Below are 25,000 nucleotides of genomic sequence, written 5' to 3'. Positions count from 1 at the left end.
ACGTCGACCGCATATAGTGTATATATCTCGGTTTTAGTAATATTAATATCTCTACGAATCCTCCTGTTCGATTTATTTTATTATTTCAAAGTAGTAATAGCTAGTGGGTTGTAACCGAGATAGATACGTAACCACACGTGTTTTGCTAACGCTGGAAGCGAAATGATCTGTACAAAATTGATAGACACACACACAGACATACATACGTACACATACATACGCACGCATACACACACGCACGCACGCACACATATACTGAAAGAGATACTAGAGACGGGGGAGGGGAAGGGGGGAGAAAGAGAGAGCAGGAAAGAGGGAGAAGCACACGCAGACATGCAGGCACGCACACATACACACACACACACACACACACATACACACACACAAACATACACACACAAACATATACACACACACACGAACACACACACACACACACACACACACACACACATACACAAGCACACACACACACACACACACACACACACGCTCTCTCTCTCTCGCTCTCTCTCTCTCTCTCTCTCTCTCTCTCTCTCTCTCTCTCTCTCTCTCTCTCTCTCTCTCTCTCTCTCTCTCTCTCTCTCTCCCTCACACACACACACACACATACACAAACACACACACACCTCTGGTGAGGGGTGAAATGACAATTGTCATGTATTGTCATGTATTTTTACGAACCATTTCAGAGCTGTGACGATTCCAGAAATGCTTAACGCTTGCGAGGAAAAGAATGGAATTGACAAAAGAGTGGCTCGTTTTGTGATTCCTCTCTGTGCGACCTTGAACCGCGACGGAAGCGCCCTCTACATAACGTCTTCCGCAATTTTCATTGGTCAGATGGCGTTGGGATCAGTTTCCGTTAGCAACGTAGTTGTAATTTGGTGAGCTGTATTTATAAACATTAGCCTACAAGAACAAAACAGGTCCGTGGGAGCCGGGGGTGGAGAGTGGACTGGCACAGACACACACCCCCCCCCCCCCCTTCATCCACCACGCACACACACTCGATGACGAAAATGAAAAAACAAACAAAAAAACTATTTACCTACTCTATATAAATAAAAGTAAAAATATGTCTTGTGTCAACAACCCCACCCCTACTCCCACTAGAGGTTGTGTCCCCCTCTCTTCCAGATATCGTTCCTACAGGTTTGCACAGTCGCGGATTCAGGCGGGGACCAAGGGTCAAACAATATATATAGTACAAAATACACATTATCCCGTCCACCTGTCATGGACCTTTAAATTCTATTTTCAAAAACAACAACGCGTTTTGGGCCCCCTCTATTAAAAAAATCAGGGGCGTAGCGTGAGCTGGACCTGGTGGGTGGGGTGGGGGGTTCGAATATGAACCAAGTGGACCTTTTCTATTTTGTTTTTGCACCACCAGAAACTCCATATGTATAAACCTGTATGTTTTAGTTCTGAAAGCGGACCATTTGCTACAGCCGGGGGAGGTGGGGGGGGGGGGGGGGTCGTCCGCACCCCCCCCCCCCGAACCCCCCAGCCTACGCCCCTGAAAATCCTTGATCCGCGCCTGCTGCACCAAAAACTATTAGTGTTGCAACCATAATCATCAGAGGAAACCCGCTACGTTTTTCTATATAAAGGAGGGGACAAATCAGGGAATGGGTCCTCCACCAAGGGGATTTGATCCTTCTACCTGAGTACTTCAGGCGAGCGCACTACTTTATAATTATGGGACCGGCCTCGGTGGCGTAGTGGTTAGGCCATCGGTCTACAGGCTGGTAGGTACTGGGTTCGGATCCCAGTCGAGGCATGGGATTTTTAATCCAGGTACCGGCTCCAAAGCCTGAGTGAGTGCTCCGCAAGGCTCAGTGGGTAGGTGTAAACCACTTGCACCGACCAGTGATCCATAACTGGTTCAACAAAGGCCATGGTTTGTGCTATCCTGCCTGTGGGAAGCGCAAATAAAAGATCCCTTGCTGCTAATTGGAAAGAGTAGCCCATGTAGTGGCGACAGCGGGTTTCCTTTCAAAATCTGTGTGGTCCTTAACCATATGTCTGACGCCATATAACCGTCAATAAAATGTGTTGAGTGCGTCGTTAAATAAAACATTTCTTTCTTTGGACCGATATGCTGTATTATTATTAATAAGTAGCGAATTCAGAGACCCTGCATAATCAGTATATAATTCCATTCAGCTCTCAAATATTTTTATTTTTAGAAAAAGCGTGATATTATAGTAACGTTGCGTGAGAGCGTGATGTTTGTTACAAATGCGTGAGGCTCACGCCAAATGCGTGAGAGTTGACAGGTATGTTCTTTCTTTCTTCTCTGACGCTTCTGTTAATGATTATTTCAGGGACCGTATCAGAACCGTCTGCAACATCATTAGTCACACGTTTTGCACGGCAGTGACGTACCAGTTCTGCAAGGAAGACTTGGGACAGATGGAAATGCCAGAAGGTCACCGAGAAAACGAAATGGCCTAATATGGTCCTATTTTATGTGCACTGTGATAATCGTAGTCGACACAGGCTGTTTACGAAATAAGATGAGAGCATTATCCACGAAGCTAAGTGTAAGTGACGATATGTTCCGGACACAAAATATTCTGACAGAAAAAAAAAAAAAAAAAAAAAAATAATAATAATAAAATAATAATAATAATAAAAAAGTTTGTTTTGTTTAACGACATAACTAGAGCATTTGTATTTATCAATTATCGGCTCTGGGATATCAAACATTTGCTCATTTTTGACACGTCGTGTTAGAGGAAACCCGCTACATTTGTCTGTTAGCAGCAGGATGTGTGCTAGCCTGTCTGTGGGATGTGCTAGCCTGTCTGTGGGATGTGCTAGCCTGTCTGTGGGATGGTGCAAATAAAAGATCCTTGCTATTAATGGAAATTTTTTGCGGGTTTCCTAACAATATATGCCACAATTATCAAGTGTTTGACATCCAATAGCCGATAATTAATAAATCAATGTGCTCTAGGGATGTCGTTAAACAAAACAAATTTAACTTTATATATATATATAATGGACCTTACTATATATTTGTAGGCTACTATAACTGGATTTCTGTATTTGACCTCTGCAGTACCGTATATCTTTTACTTTCCATGTGATCTATATAGATGTGTATGTATCACCTCTCTCTTTGTGTGTCTCGTGTACTTTTGTATTGTTACGACTTACATGTACAGTTGCTTTTCACTTAGTAATATACAAGCAATAAAAACTATTTACAGAAGAAAAACATTTTTATTTGTAGTAGTGGTTCTGTTTTGTGAGGTCATTGTTTGTTGGTTTCGTTTTCTGATTTGTGGGGGTATTGGGTGGGCGGGAGGGGGTTGTGGGTTGTTTGGTCTTTTTGTGTGTGTTGGTGGGGTGGCGAATAACATTTACACGATCAGGCGCGGATTCAGGAGGAGGGCGTTGGGAGTGCGCGTCACTTTCAAACTTTGAAGTGCCTCAAAACATCCACTGTAACAAAAGTGTGTACAATTGATTTATGTATGTGTGTGTTTAGTGGGGAACCTGTACTATCTCTGTCGGCGTGCGTTGTTTTGTTTGTTTGGTGGGGGGTTTTTGGGGGAGGGGGAGGGGGGTTGTTTTGTTTGTTTGTTTGTTTGTGGTTTCTTTTTGTGTGTTTGTTTGTTGGGATTTATGGGATTTAGAGGCCTAGACGTACTGTACTTTTGAATGTTAAAGGTCCTGTTTTTAAACGTGCACTCCTCCCTGATCACTGTAGGTGACCCTTTTAAACAAAAGGTTTTTTTTTAACGACACCACTAGAGCACATTGATTTATGGATCATCGGCTATTGGATGTCAACATATGGTCATTTTCTGACACAGTTCTAGAGAGAAAACCCGCCACATTTTATCCATTAGTAACAAGGGATCTTTTATGCACCATCCCACAGACTGGATAACACATACCACGGCCTTTGTTATACCAGTCGTGGTGCACTGGCTGGAGCCAGTCATGTGTATAAATACATTTGTAAAAATGGCAAGTCCTGCAGTATAGTTCTGACTATTTTGACCAGATGCGGACTAATTCACTACATTCTCGTAACTTTGCGACTTTTGTTTGTTTTGTTTAACAACATTGATTTAGTAATCATTGGCTACTGAATGCCAAACATTCTGTAATTTTGACATATAGTCTTAGAGAGGAAACCCTCTACATTTTCCATTTTTTATCTTAGTAGCAAGGGATCTTTATATGCGCAATCCCACAGACAGAATAGCACATACCACGGCCTTTGATATACCAGTCGTGGTGCACTGGTTGGAAGGAGAAATGGCCCAATGGGCCCAGCGACGAGAATCGACCCCAGACCGACCGCGCATCAAGCGAGCGCTTTACCAATGCGCTACGTCCGGTCCCTTCAGTGCAAAAAGTCTTATAGCAAGGATGGTTAATAGAGCTTTGTCAGTCAGCGGCCTAATTTACAAATCTCTATTTAACTCTAGCAACTTTGCGATTTCGCAGTGCGGTTCAAATGATCTTAAAAGATGATGCGGCTTAGGAGAGCTTAGTGAATTAGGCCTCAGATCAAACAAAACAGTTTATTTTGTTTAACGATACCACTAGATCTCATTGATGAATCAATCATCGGCTATTAGATGTCAAACATTTGGTAATTGTGACTCGTAGTCATCAGAGGAAACCCGCTACATCTTTCCAAATGCAGCAAGGATCTTTTATATTGTTGTGACCGCGTCCCAAGGATATCAACAAAGTCCAGAGAATACAAATAACATCCACAGATGACAAAGACGAAGTGTTCAAGTTTTCAGAATTATAAATTTATTTAAAGGTGATGAGTAAATGGAAATAAAGTTAATGTTCACAGGTAAGTTTCCAACATATAGATAGATAGATCTCTTCCTTTCAGATATAGTTATATTAAACCAGTGAGGACTGCATCTCCAATAAATGTAAACAGCTTGCAGTTGCTTATAAATATTGCTTCCATAAAACAAGTTAATTAAATAAAGATGGTAAAGTTAATACAATTTGACTTTAAAAATATAAGTAAAAGTTATTTCAGTGTCAATTTAAATGTATGCAATGTAATGAAGTTGAAAAGTTGGACAAGGGGACATGTCTTTAATATTTGCTTGTCAGACCGCAAACGAGTGAGAGAACAACCGTTGACGTCCACTGACGTCAGCCTTTTATACTTTTCTTAAGTACCACGTGACGTCATAACAGCCAATCAGAAATTACGTCACTCTAGGAAGAGATCTACCTTTACAAAATAAATATCATTTCATTTAATAATTACGTTATGCACACAATTGCTCAATAAATAAAGTAATTGCTTTTTGGTCCAGCTTCCGTTTGCAGTTTACAGTTTGTAAATGTACACTCTAAATCCTAAGAAACTTCAACTTTTGTAAATACGTCAGTTTAGCCCATAGCAAAAGCATTACCAACTTGAAATAATTAATTCTGCGAATTTCTAAAGTGCATAAAGATAAAAGTAACATTTCTTAATTGCTTTTTTAGTCTAAAATTTGCGTAAAACAATTTTACAGAAAAGGCCTTTAGAATATTTATAAAAATGAGATTATTAACCAGGCACAAAACACGCTCATTTTGCATAGCAAATACATTGGGAATTCAAGCTAATAATACAAACAAATTCTAATGTGCATAAATATGAGACTATTATTACACAATTGCTTTTTTGGTCTAATTTCAATATAAAATAGTTTTAATGAAAAAGCCTTTGGGATTATTGTGAAAACGACATTATCTCGCCTTCATGTAAAATTCTTTAATCTCATTGGTTGTTTGCCGTTGGACAAATGCCTTATACCCCTGCGGGCGGAGCCAAATTCTCTTATACCCTGTCTGTAATTTCCAACAGTTTCCAGCCACCCCAGTTAATGCTAAAGCAATAATTAGATTATAAATAACATTGATAATCAATCAAGTATACATAATTAATTTTATTTTTAATATAAAATACACTATTTCAATACTTTTAAAAGCTGCAATGTTGAACTCGGCCACCTAATTACGGTCGTGGTGTTATTGTATTAATGCGCGATTAGCAACAGTTGTGGGGGGTTTTGTGTTTTTTTATATATTTTTATTGTTTTACTACATACATGTCTGATAAAAAAAAAAAGTTGTTTTTTTTTACTTTTTTTTATTAATATCTGTTTCAGACAATTTCGTATTACAAATATTTGAAGTTAAAAACTCGTTTATCGATGGAACTATTTTTCGTCACTGGCAAGTGGTTTCGTTCGCGTCCGCGTGGTACGGCTCCGTTAATAAATTGTTAACAGTTATTGTCTGGCGTTATTTTGTTTATTTGGCTATATGGTTTAATATGTCGGCAACATAAATTCATTGTAGAAGCATCACGAGGGGTATATGGCTTTTTATGTACCCTCTGTGTGCTCTTTTAGACCCTCGCCTTTGGCTCGGGGTAAAAGAATACACAGAGGGTACATAAAAAGCCATATACCCCTCGTGATGCTTCTACAACTTATATTATTCACTAGGCACGACACGCTAAAGTGCATTGCAAATACATTTTGAATTCGAGCTAATAATACAAACAAATTCTAATGTGCATAAAGGCGAGACTATCACTACACAATTGTTTTTTTGGTCTAATTTCAATATAAAATAGTTTTAATGAAAAAGCCTTTGGGAATATTATAAAAACAGCATTTTTATACTGTTGTTTACAAACATTGTGTACCGATATATCAGACCTTAGCAACCAGTATGTGTAAACAGGTTCTCAGCGTACAAGGATATAGTTCCTAAAAGCACTAATATTACAGTAATCAGTTTTACAGTTATTACCTTTGTGACGGTACATGCTCTTAATTTCTTTTCGCCTGTTGCGATATTAATTGTTTTAGAAGGCCGTGTGCAGTTCCAAATTGCACTTAAGCCCAGATGAGCAACTTGTTACGTGATACCTTGCGCAAAGGTCATCGAGCTTTTCTATACACACCTAGCGCAGGTGTGGAGGCCATGTGGCTAGTAGTTACGTAATATCTCCGGTAATGCTGTTTATTGCCAGGGGATTGCTCGCGGGATGTCGACAGCCAGTCTGACGATCAGAGGAAAATATGCCGGCGTGGTGGTTGTGGAAAATCCACATGATACGTGAGGTACCGCCTTGTACCCCCAGGCGATATTCGCTGTCTCTGAGAGTTTTGAATAAATAGCTAGGATTTTAGAGATATCTGGGAGAACTAGGAAGGCTCCAGGGGATCACGGACGTCGTCCACTGAACGATCTATATTAGTTCAGACGGGACTTTGGTAAATATATATTTTCTGCTCTGTGTATAACCTTGATGTGATTGATGTGACTTTAAACATGTTAATACTGTATTATACCAATATTATTTAGACGGTGCTGCCGGTCATCTGACGCAGTAATCTGTAGGCTCACTGTCCTAAATAATTATTTAAAGCTTAGCCAGTCATCCTAGAGGACCTAGGTAAACTGTAGGTTATTGTCTTTATTGTGATAGGTACCAGTATTAATTCTGTATTACAAGGTTATTGAATAAGTAGTTAGGGTTAATAAAAAAATTAACCAGTTAGGAATAGTGTTGTAATTCCTTTATTAATTAAGTTCCCCTGGAAGCGTTTCTCCATTATCGCACGTGTGTGTGTTGTGTCACGGTGAAGTGATTAGCATATTGTGTAAACTAGACACCTAGAGATTAACTAATTAAGTGATCAGTTCTGGGTTGATATTATTGTTGTTATTAATTAACTACTGCGGCAGTACATTTGTCAGCGTAGGTTAATACAGATTCCAAAGTGTATTGTGTTTTTGTTGTGTTTTCTAGTGAACTAAACGTGCTATAATAATATATACTTTATATAAGATCGTATCTCTGATCATACCTAGAGACGAGCCACAGCGGGTATAACTGCCTGTTAAAGAGAGATCTAATAAATATACAGTTAGCAGAGATATTTGGACAATCGTGTTTCATTCAGTTACGGGTATTGTAGAATCCCCGTGACAACCTTACTTAATTAATGACATTATTTGCCATAATGTACAAACAATATTAGGATACGTTTAACTAAGAAAATAGCTAATCGATCGTACAAGTTTTGGAGGAAAATAAACTTTACTGAAGGGCAAGGTCAATCCCGGCAGCCATGTCAAAACAGTCGATCAAACGGAAATTTATCCCAGGTTTATTTATGAGCCCATGGGACGTTTTCAGTGTGTAAGTACACACACTTTGCAGTTATGGAAATATTTACATCAATAATATTAATGTCAACGTTGTGTCATAGTTTTTATATGCACAGGAATTTGGGAATTAAATAAATTCGAAGACCGCAAGACCAAAACACGGACGTCAAACATTAAATTAACACATTTAGCGATCGTAATATTCTAACATCCCATAAATATATTATGGCAACTATTTACAAACAATTTCATACACTATAAACATATTATTATGAAATACAACTAAATGTAGCTCGCATTGTGCATCCAAACGATCACTAATAATAGTTGCGCCTATAGCACGCGGCACTACTAAGAATTTCATTAAACAATAACTATAATAAATGGCATAGTTCCAGACATTACAGAATACAAGCAAATATGCAAATAATTACTACTAAATGTAAAAGTAAATATTTTGATTTGTCCAATATTAAAATTACTTGAGAAAAGTCCACGTCACAGCACACAGTTACGAAAATTGTTGGGACAGCCATGACAATATGCACTTTCCCACAGACAGGATAGCACATACCACGGCCTTTGATATACCAGTCGTGGTGCACTTGCTGGAACGAGAAATAGCCTAATGGGCCGACCGACGGGTATCGATCCCACACCGACCGCGCATCAAGCGAGCGCTTCACCACTGGGCTATGTCGCGCTCCTAAATTGTGTTGAGTGTGTCCTTAAATAAAACATTTCCTTCCTTCTATCATGTCAGTTGTCTGCGTCGTCATCCTCCTCGGGTGCAAATATTTGACATCCAATAGCCGATGATTAATACAATAATGTGCTCTAGTGGTGTCGTTAAACAAAACAAAACGTTGGTATTGTAGACCAAATTTGTGTCACTAACAGCGTCGTAATGTATACAAATTTAAAATGGGACTGAATGTCAGTAATGTGGGACTGACTGTCAGTAATGTGGGACTGACTATCAGTAATGTGGGACTGAATGTCAGTAATGTGGAACTGAATGCCAGTTATGTGGGACTAAATGTCAGTAATGTGGGACTGAATGTCAGTAATGTGGGACTGACTGTCAGTAATGTGGGACTGTATGTCAGTAATGTGAGACCGACTGTCAGTAATATCTATCCCACAGACAGGTTAACACATACCACGGCCTTTGATATACCAGTCGCGGTGTACTGGCTGGAACGAGAAATAGTCCAATAGGCCCACCGACGGGGATCGATCCCAGACAAATAGAGCATCAAGCGAGCGCTTTTCCACTGAGGTACGACCAGCTACGCCCCCCCCCCCCCCCTATTTTGGTAAATGGACTGGTATAGTCTTGCTATAATGAGATAATTCAGATTATTTTCTTGTTGCTCCCTCTGTAGTGAAATTAATCCAATAGAGTTATCTCGTATCAAGACTACACGAGTCCATAAAACTAAATTGGTGGCCATAACGCTGAAAGCGTCGTTTTCTTACTATGGTATGTATTACAGGTTTATTTATTTCTAAACCGAATATATTTTAAATTGCACACACAAATGGTGTCGGGGTTTTTTGTGTGTTATTTTCAAAACACTTTTACTTTTCTTCTCACGTCAAACCAAACCGAAATTATTTACAACTACAACAAAAAAATATAGGAGGATGATAGACAAATACTCCAATACCAAATACGGAATAAAATATTTTAATTTAATCAATTAATTAAAATAATACCCCAAACCCGGTACAGAACATTCATTTGTTCTTGTTTTGTGAAATAAGTTTTTATCTAATGCTGATAACTCCATCCATGGCCAGGCACGACAGAGCAGGTGGGGGATGAGTTAGGGGTCTCTAGCCCTCCCCCCCCCCCCCCCCCCCCCCCCCCACACACACACACATTTAATTCTGAATCAAAAATATTATTGGTAGTAAACCTTGAGGTAGAAATGCATTTTACTTGTAGAATACAGGAAATTGCATTTCAAGACATCTAGTTTTCAACATGTTACGGGGAAGTATACTCCTTGAAGCCATACCAATATTTTGCTTTACGCCTTTGATCTCAGTCAGCCACCCCACCCCCACCCTTCCCAATGTCTACTTGCTTCCGCCGTGCCTGATGACGTGTGACATGAGGTAAAGTTTATAACTCCATCCATGTCTGGTGAAATGACGTAAAGTTGATAACTCCATCCATTTCCTGTGAAATGACGTAAACTTGACAACTCCATCCATGTCCTGTGAAATGACGTAAAGTTGAATTATTGTTACGTTAATGAGCGCACACTTTCTCTGGATAACTTTCTCTGGATCTATTGCATTTATCACAGTTACCCAATAGCCGGTGTATTTTTCGTGCTGGGGTCGTTAAACATGCATTCATTCATTCATTCATTGATTCTCTGGATCTATCCACACAATTACAGCGTGCTTACTTTATGATAAATACGTTCACAGCATTAATGACAACAAGATTCGGATCCTGGGTCTTGTGAAAGGGGTGGGTGCTACACTGTCCTTTTATTTACTTTTTATATCGGCGGAACAAGAGGTGGCACGCCCCTCGACCCCCCCTCGACACCCCCCTCCCCCCCCCCCCCCCCCCCCCCCCCCCCCCACACACACATACACACTTCTGGATCCGCTCCTAACAACTGGGATGCATCAGGCTATTTGGTTCTCTTGATGACTGTCTGCCTGGTCGATCTTTGCCAAGTCTTTCCTGCAGAACTGGTACGTCACAGCCGCACAAAACGTGTGACTTATGATGTTGCAATAGGTTCTGAAACGGTCCCTGAAATAATCGGTAAAATGCAGGTTATTTCGTGTTTGTTTATTTAAAGGCGCTATCTTAAATTTGCATAATGGCGGTTTCCCCGCCAAAATTAGTTATTATCTTTAACTTTGAAATGTAAACAGTATACTGTCATCTATAAAAATTACAAAGAAATCATTTAAATTAATTTAATGGCAAATGAAAAAAATGTATAATTGGAGAATCTCAGTGCATGATTAGTTGGTCCAAATGCCTTTTTTCGTCTTTTTTCCCCTTTATCACCACCCCATTACCGGCCTCGGTAGCGCAGTTGTTAAACCATCGGACTACAGGCTGGTAGGTACTGGGTTCGGATCCCAGATACCGACTCCAAACCCTGAGTGAGTGCTCTGCAAGGCTCATTGGGTAGGTGTAAACCACTTGCACCGACCAGTGATCCATAACTGGTTCAACAAAGACCATGGTTTGTGCTATCCTGCCTGTGGGAAGCGCAAATAAAATATCCCTTGCTGCCTATCGTAAAAGAGTAGCCTATGTGGCGACAGCGGGTTTCCTCTAAAAAAAAGTGTCAGAATGACCATATGTTTGACGTCCAATAGCCGACGATAAGATAAAAAATCAATGTGCTCTAGTGGCGTCGTTAAATAAAACAAACTTTTTATCACCACCCCCACACCCAATATTTCCTGGATCCGCCCCTGTACACACAGACAGACAGGCGTAGCGACAGACAGACAGACAGCCATACATACAAACAGGCATAGACACACGCTTGCTTGCTTGCTCTCTCTCTCTCTCTCTCTCTCTCTCTCTCTCTCTCTCTCTCTCTCTCTCTCTCTCTCTCTCTCGCTCTCTCTCTCACACACACGCACACACACATACACACAAATACACACACACACACACACTGGTCCATTCACACATATATAAACCACATATGGCCGATATATCAGAGAATACATACATAAGCCAATCAATGGCAAACAACAGACTTATTCCATCGGACGGGATGCCCAATGACGTCAGAATTATTATTAACGTCACCAGGCTAGAACTCGGCACAGGTGGAATGGCCAAAGAACCAACAGAAGTTAGAATCCTGAAAGTGAAACAAATATGAAACTATATATATATATTTATATTTATTACATACCCATTAAATCTTACTATATAAATACAGCCCTGAAAATTCCAATGTAAAATTGCTATTGAATTAAAAAAAAAAAAAATTAACATTACTAATGCACCTGGATACGTTTGAACAAAATCTTGTGATTAATTTTTTTTACCTTTTACGAAATATGGATTTCTAGTGAAATTACGGTAAGATATGCTATATTTATTGTGTACGAAGCCAAAACAAGGGTGCAAAAAGTGACTGTCGTCGACTTTAGCAACAATGCCGTCGCATGCACCGTCTCCTCACGTAGAAAACTTGAATGAACTGTCAGCCGGATTATTCAGTGGAGCGATGATTTATGGAGGCACATTTAATATAAACGTAAACTTTTCAGCAACGAATAATTGCATGAACATCAATAAAAGAAAACACACCGATGACGACTCAGACACTGAGTGAACAATTCTTGACATTTTTCTTCGTTGATAAAACTGGCACGCTGAAGGTCTTCTGATGTATTACAGCACATTAAATATTATATTGTTCGTGAATTTTAGCTATTACATTGTCTTTAAAAGGCATTTCAAACAATATCATTAAAATTATAGATAACTTTTCACTCGTTCTTTCTTATTTCGGTTTATTGTTTAAATAGAACTATATTCCTATGTGTAATAATTGGTGGTTTTTCGGTCCGCGTAGTAGCAGACCTAGTTGTGTAAATTTTGAAATCCCCGTCATTAGCTAGCAGTGTTACGATTTTTGAATTATTATTTGGAAAAATATTTCCAATTTAGGGTATGTAATAAATACAAAACTAAATATATGTGGTTTGGTCTATATATATTTTTTATATATATATATATGACAAATGACTGACTGACTGAATAAATGAAAGAATAAATGAATAAGCCAATGCACAAATTAACATACGCTTGTGTCGTTTAACTTAAAAGATTTAAAGTCTGTCGTGGCAGTTCTCATGACTGGTGTCAGCGGTGGTGCAGAACATGCTCACCTTTCTCGAACACCTGATACCATCATTGTTATAACGGTGATCGCCTATTGATATCATAACAACTGTACTTATTCTAATGAGCTCTGGCCGGTGCTAGTTTCGATTTGGCAAATTAGGCTGTGAGTGGCAGTCCTCTTTTGAGCAGTGCAAGAGGATGAAATCGCCGAGAAATAATCTTCCCGGCAGTGGCAGCCCTCTTATAGACGAGACACTAGACAGAGCTTAATGGAAACATCCACTATTGTGCCCATTCGAGTCTGCATTCTGCGGAGATACGGCCCTGATCGAGTGTTTCAGATTCAATGTCCTCTTACTCATAAACCGGGACGTAGCCCAGTGATACAGCGTTCGCTCGATGCCCGGTCGGTGTGGGATCGATCCCCGTCGGTGGGCACATTAGGCTATTTCTCGTTCCAGCCAGTGCACCACGTCTGGTATATCGAAGGCCGTCGTATGCGTTATCCTGTCTGTGGGATGGTGAACACAAAATATATACTCTGTCAAAAAAGAAACGCATAGGCGAAATAGTTATGGAATTATCTCTTTAATACTAAGTGGCATAATTTCGTTATTTATGATCGTATCACAGTCATATTTGACATGAGTATGTTACAATGTTCTTGCTATGGACTGACAGCAGTGGAGGCGTTTTCATCACCATACAGCGTCGCACGAGGGCGCTGAAATCAGTACCTTGTGTGGCCACCAACAGCAGGAAACACTGCGCGACATCTCCTTTGCATAGACTGAATGAGTCTCTGAATCCGGGCACGTGGAATCTTAGCCCATTCTTCTCATCTATCACCCGCTGCCTATCATTCTCATTATCTTAATATAAAAAAACTTTCTAATTTACATGACTCATTCAGTCTATGAAAAGGAGATGTCGCGCAATGATTGCTGCTGCTGGTGGCCACATAAGGTACTGATTTCAGCGCCCTCGTGCGACGCTGTTTTGTGACGAAAACGCCTCCACTGCCGTCATTCTATAGCAAGAACATTGTCACATACTTATGTCAAATGTGACTTGATACGATCATAAATAACGTAATTATACCACTTTGTATTCAAGAGATAATTCCATGAATATTTCGCCTATGCGTTTCTTTTTTTTAGTATATATATATATATATATTCACACTACAAACCTATTTTGCCTGATATTCTATGTATTAACTATGTTCTGAATATTTATTGTAGTCTTTATTCCGGTTTCACCTTATCTGCACTGTTAATTTGTCTTGCTTTATGTTTTATGTATTTACTTTGATTCAAATATGTGTAGTAATAGTAGTCGCCTAACATGTTATAATATTTGTAATTAGGAGAGGGCCTCGTAAGTTGAATAGCTTGTGCCCAATCCTTCTGTGTATTATATACAATAAAATATGTTTCAAACAAAATATCTATATCTATCTATATCTATCTATCTATCTATCTATATATATATATATATATATATATATATATACATATATATATATATATATATATATATATATATATATATATATATATATATATATATATATATACATATATATATATATAATATATATATATATATATATATATATATATATATATATATACATATATATATATATATATATATACATATATATATATATATATATATATATATATATATATATATATATATATATATAGTGTTAGAGGAAATGCGGTAAATACAAAATACATCTCACCAAATCATAAATGCTTCCGTGACAGAAATCGACCCCAACATCATCTGACACACGAAAACTGCCGCACACGCGACGTAGAGGGCACTACCGTCGCGGTTCAAGGTCGCACATAGAGGAATCACAAAACGAGTCACTCGTTTGTCTATATGATTCTTTTCCTCACAAGCTATAAGCATATCCGGGATCGCTGCCGCTCTGAAACAGAGTTTGTTATTATTATGACAACATAATAATAATAATTATAATAATAATAATAATAATAATAATAATAATGTAATGTGCAAATACAAAATACTGAAAGGTCTGGCCTGGTGCTTGTAAAACGTTTAGTGTCTAGACCCATGTTTCTAACAGATTTTGAGACAGTAATATCATGTCAACGCCGTACAAATTGCACGCGTATGACGTCATTAGAGATTTAGTTTGGACTTTTAAAGTTTTATAACTACGGGCCCTGCAATTACGTGGCACAATATTTCTGGTTCATATAGATTGGATGCGGCGCATCCGTGCGGTCCGCATAATAAAAATAGAAATACATTAATTTCAACGTTAGCTTCTAGACTGGATGCGTGCGACACGTGTGTCTGCATCCAGTCTATATGAGTCTGAAGACCACTCTGCCTTGCATAATGCTCATTTTAGTCCACTGTTGGTTTACATTACAGAAATGTTCATGAATTGTGTGTTATAACAATAAAACAAACAAACAAACAAACAATAAAACTAAACTAAACTAAGCTAAACTAAACTAAACTAAACAAACAACCAAAACAAAAAACCAAAACAAAGAAACAAAAAGAAAGAAACAAAAATAATAAAACAAACAAACAATAAAACGAAACGAAACGAAACGAAACGAAACGAAACGAAACAAAACGAAAAAAACAACAAAAAAACTAACCAACAACAACATAAAGGTTTTTGTAAATACAACAAAGAAACAAAAATAAAGAAAACAAAACAAACAAACAAAAAACCTAAACAGGTGGGTATAATTTTTATTAGTACTTTAAACTAACTGTAGACTACTTACGAAGATGAGGTAGCGAATGCCATTAAACAGGCTCTGACGATGGAAACGATGAAGGCAAACGGGTTTCTTCTGGTCAGGACAAAGAGAATCAAGGGAAGAACGATAAGCGAGTAGATGAGAAGGCCGACAAGTATCGTCAAGACAAACAGCCCGAGACGAGAAAACGCTTCGGTAATGTCCGTGATTCCAGCGATGGCGGAAGCAATAAGACTGCCAATGCCTATAGGTGCGAACCTGCAAAACGAAACACAGAATTTATGAAAATTGACTAATGCTTATATGGATTGGTTACGGCGCGTGCGTGCGGTCCGGATAAAAAAATGAATTAGAAATACATTAGTTTCAATGAGGGTAAAAAAAGGTCAAGTTTGTTTTATTTAACGACGCCACTAGAGCACATTGATTTTTTATCTTTTCATCGGCTATTGGACGTCAAACATATGGTCATTCTGACACTTTTGTTTTAGAGAAAACCTGCTGTCGCCACATAGGCTACTCTTTTACGACAGGCAGCAAGGGATCTTTTATTTGCGCTTCCCACAGGCAGGATAGCACAAACCATGGTCTTTGTTGAACCAGTTATGGATCACTGGTCGGTGCAAGTGGTTTACACCTACCCACTGAGCCTTTACACCTAACCACGACGCCACCGAGGCCGGTTTCAATGAGAGTGTCTTAGACTGAAGAAAAAAAACCACACGAATAAAACAACCCCCCAAAAACACACATGCGACCAGTCTATATAAAAAATAATCGTATGTGGTGTATATGCTCAAAACGCAAGCCGCAGACACATCAGACTCAACTGTCGGAACGCACGCACGCGCCGCATCCAATCTTTATAAGCCGCTAATGCGGGAGTCTTAAAGTTGCATAGCTCAGTGGTAAAGCGCTCGCCTGATGCGCGGTCGGGCTAGGATGGTTACCCATCGGTTGGCCCATTGGACTATTTCTGATTCCAACCCGTGCTCCACAATTGGTGTAACAAAGGCCAGGATATGTACTGTTATGTTTGTGGGATGCTGCATATAAAAGATATCAATGCAAAGTTGCTATTTAAATGTCTTTGAATATGAATGCATACGTCAATTACGGAGTGTCGCCGCAGTACGTTTGCTTAAAATTTCATCAAATGTTAATGTCAATAAACGACGTGCTCTGACCTTATTAATTTACATCTAATTTGCATTAATTTGCAAAGTTATGGAATTCATAAAGTATGCGATCTGACAAATATCACGTTTATTACACTGGATACAATACCTACTACATGTATATGATAAAATGGTATACACACCAAAATATTTTTTTCATTATGACAAAGACGATTTCAGTGAATCCGACGAAAAACCGCAAAACAACATCAGCCTTCTCCTTCACAGAGTTGGTAGCCACGCCCAAGACTGTGCAAATGGCAATTAAACCTGAAAGTAGGACCACGTGTGTATTAGAGTGAGTTATATATATATATATATATATATATGCCTCGACAAATACCGATTAAATTAGACTCGGTTGATACATACGTATGTATGTATGTATGTATGTATGTATGTATATATATATATATATTAGAAGCACCACGAGGGGTTGATGGATTTTTATACCCTCTGTAAGCTCTTGTACCCCGAGCCGAAGGGATTTATTAATATTACATTTAATACCTCACGCTAACGCGTTCGGTTCGAAATGCCATTTAGCGGTGTTAAATGCACGATAAACTACCTCCAGTCTGACTCCAGATGAAGTTTATCTCCTAAATGAAATTCGAGTATTTTACATGAAGGCGAGTTCATTTTGCGCAGGATATATACCACGAGTGGTATGTTCTTTCGCAAAATAAACGAGTGTAATAAACAGGAAGCGAAACCAACGTATGTGAAGTTCTGTATTTATTGCAAACCTTCTTTTATGTTTTAATTTAACGTCATAACAACACTTTGTTAAATCTATGATCAAAACTCCTTTTATGGATTTGCTTAACGTTAAGAATCTTAGGCCTACTCTGCGATAGCTTTGTAGCCTTGTATAATGTTTCAAATACGATGCGACGTAGTTGTGAGATAAATGGTATCTAACGGACACGAATGTATTATTCTATTTCTTACATATCCTCCAAAACCAGGTTTTAATCACATTTTGACATCTTTTTCGACTAAATGTTATTTACAGCCATTCCACTTGTAGCTAACTTGCGCGTAACAGACCCATGATTGTCAGATTAACTATACGTCACAATGTAATCGATTTCCACCGTGTAGTTTTTCATTTGATGTATTGCACTGGTGACCTAGGAGCAGCCAGTCGTATGTCTTGAAATTGTTAACACACGTACATGTGTAAACAACCATGTGTTATCAAAAATAACGCATTGTGTTCTCATCAACGGGTGTGCAAGAAAAGTATTTATAATAAAGAAAATAATTCAGCAATGCTAAATAGTTAGTAAAGACGAAGTGAAAAATACAAACCCAGGACGTTTACACTGTCGACCTTCCCCAAAGATTTCGAAACAACAACCAAAGAGTCGATAACTGTTCCGTTGGTCGTGTTTCGTTCTGTGTGAATGATCTCCCTTGAATACTTCGTAATGACCTGCAAATGACGGGAGGAGGGAAGTTAAAATTTAACAATTAATTTGAGAAGAATATATATATATGGCTAGAGAAAAATGAATACATAAAGTTAAAAGTATTTTCTATCTAACACACGTTGCTGAACATGCTTGCGTTTGCAGTTGGCTTCGTTAGTGTCGTGGTTAGGCCATCAGACATAAGGCTAGTACGTACACTACATGGTTCGCAGCCCGTTGCCGGCTCCCACCCAGAGCGAGTTTTCACGACTCAAAGGGTAGGTGTAACACCACTACACCCTCTCCTCTCTCACTAACCACTAACAACAAACAACTAACCCACTGTCCTGTACAGACAGCCCAGATAGCAGAGATGTGTATCCAGGACAGCGTGTTTGAAAATAAGCACGGAAATAATTTAAAAGGAAGAAGAAAAAGGCAGTTAGCATGTATGTCACAGGTCAGTCAATTTCGATCGTGCTTATTTTATTGGATGGTATGACTGTAGCCACTGGGGTTGGTTGTTTTTTTGGAGGGTTTTTTGGGGGTGGGTTGGGGGTGGGGGTGACGTAGTCCAGTGGTAAAGCGCCTGATGCGCCTTCGGTCTACGATCGATATCAGTCTCTGGACCCATTGAGCTGTTTCTCTTTCCAGCCAATGCTCCACAACTGGTGTAACAAAGACCATGGTATGTACTATCCTGTCTGTGCATTATTGCACATAATTCGAAAAGAGTAGCTAATTGTGTGGCGACAGCGGGTTTCTTTCTCATTATCTGTGTGGCTCTTAACCATACGTCAGACCACATATAAATGTAATTAAACTATGTAATTAAATATAACGTTCGTTCATTCCTTTCTGTTTAAGCCATCAAACGTAAGACTGGAAGGTACAGGGTTCACATCCCGGTACCGGCTGCCATACATAGCGAGTTTAACGACTCAGTGAGTAGGTGTAGGGCCACTACACTGACTTCTCTCTCTCATTAACCACCTCATGAACCTACTGACCTAAACAGTCAGCCCAGATAGCAGATATGTGTGTCCAGGACAGCGTGCTTGAACGTATTTGGATGTAAGCACACACAAAAAAATAGCCATAAATTAATTAATTCTGTTTTAGTGTTTAACCAACTTAGCAGCTTTGGGAGAGAAATTACAAGTTAGATATTACAAATGATTTATTATATTGTTGTTGATATTGACCCATACCTGTTTAAATGTTGCTTCAACCATGTTGTCCGGCACAATGTTTCTGAAAAATAAAATTAATTTAATAAAACTTATACTTTAGTGGGTTGTGGATGAACATCAGTAACCTCATCCATTTTGGTATTATAGACTCCCTACTAGATATTTTGTATTATTATTATTTTTTTTTTATGTTTATTTTATTGAAACACCAAACATTGGCAAGTGCATTCTCGACATTGAGTCAAGCCTGTTTGAACATTGTAAGAGTTGGGATAGGATAGGGTACCATAATATTAAGTTGTGCCGTATCCGATTAAGGTTCAGGCACGTCTCTCCTGGGCATAATGTCTGACTTCCCGGTTACCGGGATCCGGACAGAAGAGTTGGGGAAGGATGGGTTGGAAATGGGCAGCATTTGGAATAGCAACTATTGAATAAGCTAATATAATTATTTGTTTTTCTAATTAAAAAGTTAACAAGCCAAAAATAAAAAGGAATCGAATGTTCGGCCGAACATTTATACAATTTGGAGCATTTTAGAAGTACAGTCCAAAATAAATGCGAGAAAGAAGAGAGGATCGGACTATTTAATAATATAGAAAAAAGGAGTAATTTTGACATAAAATATTGAACGAAGATCTAGAAGTTTAAAGTCTATTTTGTCAATATGAATATCCTGCCCCCACCCCCAATGTTAATGTTTTAAGATCTATCTCCCTCTTTAGGTGACATATCTAATTATTACTGTATTTTAGTAAAATTGTATTAATTTAAATCAAGTTAGGGCTAGTGTATTAACTTAAATTAAGTTAGGGCTAGTGAATTGTGAATCGTGGTAGTAAATTTTTTTTAATGGCTAGTAGATTTTATAAACATTCTGGATACCCTGTGTGCTGGGTGTGTGTGTGTGGGGGGGGGGGGGGGGACTGATTGAGATCGAGGGTACAAAGCAAAGTTTCTAGGGTGTTTTGGGGTTATGTTGGCCAGTAACATTTTATGCAATGTCCTGTATTCTACAAGTAAAATTCATCTCTGATTAAAGATATACTACAAATAAAATATACCAATAATAATAATAATAAATACTATTAAAATTTGTTTTTAATTCAGAACTATTGTAAGGGCTAGAGCCGACCCCCCCCCCCCCCCCCTCCCTTCAAAAGTTCTGTTTTGTCCGCTTACCTGAGAAGATCAGCGAATATGTCCTGTGTCTCCATACTGTCTGTGGTGTTAACACGTTCAGCACTGGTAGTACCAACTCCTTCAGAATAGAAAGAACTTATGTATGACCGATAGAATGTTATTAACTGCAGTACGTAATAACGAACCGTAGCTTAAAACAAGCATTTTGAGAGCACTGCTAAATCAATATATTACCCCTACCGGGCCCAACTGAGTTTCATATCTCCTAAGTCCAAGGTCAACAACTCTATCAAAAATAATTAAATTGCCATATATATCAAATGTACATTATCAGCCTCGGTTACGTCGTGGTTAAGCCATCGGACATAGGACTGGTAGGTACAGGGTTCGCAGCCCGGTTCCGACTCCCACCCAGAGCGAATTTTAAATACTCAGTGGGTATGTGTAAGGCCACTACACCCTCTTCTCTCCCACTATCAATTAACAACTAACCCACTATCCTGGACAGACTGCCCAGATTGCTGAGATTGTGCTCAGGACAGCGTGCTTGAATCTTAATTGGATATAAGCACGAACATCATAATGTTGTCAAAATTAACTGAAATGTACATCATAAGGCTATACACAAAATGTGAGCTCAATATCTTGAGGCATTGCAAAAAAAAACCCCACCACCTCTAGAAATCTATATGTGGAACAGATGAGAAAAACAGACAGACAGAAAGACGGACGGAGATGAAATCTATATATAGGATACTAGTAAACATCGTAGAGATAGAGGGACTTCTCCAGTTGTTTCTCTGTGGGACAACTGCCCCCACCTCCCCTATTAATACAAGTACAGTCCTAATCACTCTTACTAACCTGGTCGAATCAAGACACCAACAACCACCCCTACTGCAATGCCCAGTGCGTTGGTGGACACGATGTATACGAAAGCTGTGAGGCTGATTTTACCGTTAGACTTCGGGTCCAGTGATGCCGTTCCTACAATAAGTAAAATATTTCCTTTTTCGACTATCCTAGTCCAGTATATAACTGTCAGTATTCCGTAAACGTTAGCTCATCCTATATCACACTGCATGTAACATGAAAATATATAGCATATCACCTTGTTTACTATGCATGCATCACCTGATATCACACTGTAACATATATTTTAGATTTATCATCATGTTTAACAGTTAACTATGGATGTATCCATAAGATATCACACTAACATGACCAAAAAAAAGAAAAGAAAAAAAAAAAAGAGCATAATATTATTGATACCACACGGTACAATATGTAAGTTTAGCATAATATCACACTAATAACTATAACAATATCATTATTATCACAATGTACAATATGATAGTTTTACCTGATATCACACTACTAATTATAACAATATCGTTGATATCACACTGTACAATATGATAGTTTTACTAATTATAACAATACCATTATTATCACACTGTACTATATGTAAGTTTTACCTGATATCACATTACTAACTATAATAATATCACTGATATCTATACTACATTGAACATTATGATAGTTTTACCCAATAGCAAACTGTATATATATATATACATATATATATATATATATATATATATATATATATATATATATATATATATATATATATATATAGGTTATTACCAGAGTGTTTTTCGGTATCGTCAATATTATATATTAGGAATAAAAATTGTATTATGCGAGCCTCTGGCGATATATATATAAAACGTATGTACAATTTAATATGACATTACTAAATATAGCAATATCACTGACATCACACTGTGCATAATAATTGTTTTACACAATACCACATCGTATACGTATACATACATACATATATATATATATATATATATATATATATATATATATATATATATATATATATATATATATATAACGTATATACAATTTAATGACATTACCAACTATAGCAATATCATTGATAGCACACTGTACACTATGTGAGTTTTACCTGATATCAGACAACAAACTATCAACGGAAGAATCATCAAGCGAAGCGATCGCATAAACAGTTCCCCGGCAATACCTGCCAGAAAGGAAAAACAAAGTTTTCATTAACAGCGACACCATCCTACGTCATCATCATATTTATATGTCGACATTCTTTGTTTATATGTCTGGTGCTTCCCGTGAGGCAGGATATGCTCCACTTTCGCGAACACCTGATATCATCACTATATGACAGCGATTCGTGGGTGCATACCATCACAGCTGTACGTATTCTAATGAGCTCTGTCCGGTGCTGGGTTTGATTTGGTGCAAGACGGATGACATATCTAGTAAAGATCTCCTTGGTAGTGGCTGTCCTCCTATAGACAAGGCACTGTATAGAGATTCGTGGAATCAACCATTATTTTGTTAAATGGGGGTGGGGGCGAGACGTAACCCAGTGGTAAAGCGCCCGCTTCATTCGCGGGCGGTTTGTGATCAATCCCCGTTGGTTTTATGTGTCGTCATCTTTGTGAGCACCGGCTTCGGTGGCGTCGTGGTTAGGCCATCGGTCTACAGGCTGGTAGGTACTGGGTTCGGATCCCAGTCGAGGCATGGGGTTTTTAATCCAGATACCGACTCCAAACCCTGAGTGAGTGCTCCGTATAAACCACTTGCACCGACCAGTGATCCATAACTGGTTCAACAAAGGCCATGGTTTGTGCTATCCTGCCTGTGGGGAGCGCAAATAAAAGATCCCTTGCTGCTAATCGGAAAGAGTAGCCCATGTAGTGGCGACAGCGGGTTTTCTCTCACATTCTGTGTGGTCCTTAACCATATGCCTGACGCCATATAACCGTAAATAAAATGTGTTGAGTGCGTCGTTAAATAAAACATTTCTTTCTTTCTTTCTTTGTGAACAGCCACTTTGCTTTATATATCAGGGTTTTAGCTGTCGTTCGCCAAATCAACAAAAGCGAATTAAACTTGAAATTGCCAAAATTATTTCTTTAATAACTCGCCAAAAAGCTAATTAGAAAATGCTGCCTATTTGTAGATCTGCAACTATTTTGGCTGTTTGGGATTTTTATTTGACTACAAATGTTCTTACCAAATTCGTCAAATTCCAAAGCAAAATTATATTTTTTTTAATTGTCAGCTTCAACCCTGATGTACGTTTTAATCTATACCATCATTATTGTATAATGTGCCGTGACTTTCATCTACATATATTGTCATCTCTGTTTATGTTTACCGTCTATGCACAAATAGAGTGCGGTTCGAAAGAAAAGCTAACGTTAACTTAAATACTGGCTTACCCATCCACATATTACATAAATATTAATAATTATGGCACGTAAGTCAATATAAAACTAACATTACAGCTAAGCCCAAATATCGACCTACCCATCCACATGATGGCATCCTTGGAAGGATTCAGCTGTCTGACCCCGAATCCCACGCCGAATCCCACCACGATCCCGACGAGAATCAGATACATCAGGGCATCCTTCCGTAAGTAACCTTTGACCTTCGTCCAATATGGCGTCTTGTGTGCGTCGTCAATCTGGATCATTTCTTCTGGTACCTTTGTTAAGAAGCTCGTTTCTGTATCGGTTGCCATAGTTTCTAGCTAAAATAAACAGAATACAGTAAAAACGAAAAGGTATCACTTGCAGTAAGCACCATATCAGTAATCTGGCCCATTGTCTTCCCACGCTGTAACCAGTGCTGCATGACTGGCATATCAATATCAGTCGTATTTGTAGTAGTGTTGGTTAAAAACATGGTGATTTTTGTTATCTCAAATACTATTGGACGATTTGAAACTTATAAACCAATGGCCTTGTAGATATTACTTCTGGACGACAAAACCGTAATACATGATCGGGAAGGAAGGAAATGTTTTATTTAACGACGCACTCAACACATTTTATGTACGGTTATATGGCGTCGGACATATGGTTAAGGACCATACAGATATATTCATGGGCTACTCTTTTCGATTAGAAGCAAGGGATCTTTTATATGCACCATCCCATAAACAGGATAGCACATACCACGGCCTTTGATGTACCAGTGGTGGGGCACTGGTTGGAGCGAGAAATTGATCGGGACGGTGTTTCTGCACAATGACGATATGATGACGGAAGTTAAGTGTTTCTTTGGGGCCTTAGGGCGTAGGCGGTTTTGGCATTAGGCTAGATGGTTGATCTGATTAACAGAATAAATAAAACTTTAGTAAAACGTGTCTAGGATTTTAATTTTGTCTTATAGCAAAACTCAGAACAGT

At 38.5% G+C, this 25,000-nt stretch overlaps 2 protein-coding genes across 3 annotated transcripts in view; one reads left to right on the top strand and one right to left on the bottom strand.

Annotated features, from left to right (window-relative positions):
* Positions 1-2,648, top strand: part of LOC121367714 (excitatory amino acid transporter 3-like) — a 3,462-nt gene extending 814 nt beyond the window's left edge. Inside the window, exons 2-3 of one of the 2 annotated variants that reach the window (XR_005957423.1) lie at positions 693-887; positions 2,334-2,648. Coding sequence is in view for 1 of the 2 variants with exons in the window: in XM_041492053.1 (XP_041347987.1) it covers positions 712-887; positions 2,334-2,463 (306 nt within the window). In the remaining variant the exon portion in view is untranslated. Of the gene's footprint in view, positions 1-604; positions 888-2,333 lie in introns of those variants that run through there. The other variant, XM_041492053.1, reaches the window with a different exon arrangement.
* Positions 2,649-10,820: 8,172 nt separating this feature from the next.
* On the bottom strand, positions 10,821-24,371 carry LOC121367708 (excitatory amino acid transporter 1-like). The gene is made up of 11 exons (XM_041492039.1): positions 24,115-24,371; positions 22,730-22,804; positions 21,610-21,732; positions 20,785-20,863; positions 19,621-19,663; positions 18,309-18,432; positions 17,135-17,261; positions 15,838-16,071; positions 14,802-14,996; positions 11,919-12,053; positions 10,821-10,972 (listed from the first exon to the last, which is right to left on the bottom strand). Exons 1-11 carry the CDS (start codon positions 24,329-24,331, stop codon positions 10,843-10,845), a joined length of 1,482 nt encoding a protein of 493 aa, XP_041347973.1. The 5' UTR covers positions 24,332-24,371; the 3' UTR covers positions 10,821-10,842.
* Positions 24,372-25,000: the final 629 nt, after the last annotated feature.

Source organism: Gigantopelta aegis, chromosome 1, assembly GCF_016097555.1.
Source record: "Gigantopelta aegis isolate Gae_Host chromosome 1, Gae_host_genome, whole genome shotgun sequence".
In the NCBI taxonomy this organism is placed as follows: domain Eukaryota; kingdom Metazoa; phylum Mollusca; class Gastropoda; order Neomphalida; family Peltospiridae; genus Gigantopelta; species Gigantopelta aegis.
Note: the sequence above shows the minus strand (reverse complement) of the source record. Positions and strands in the feature narration are given on the sequence as shown.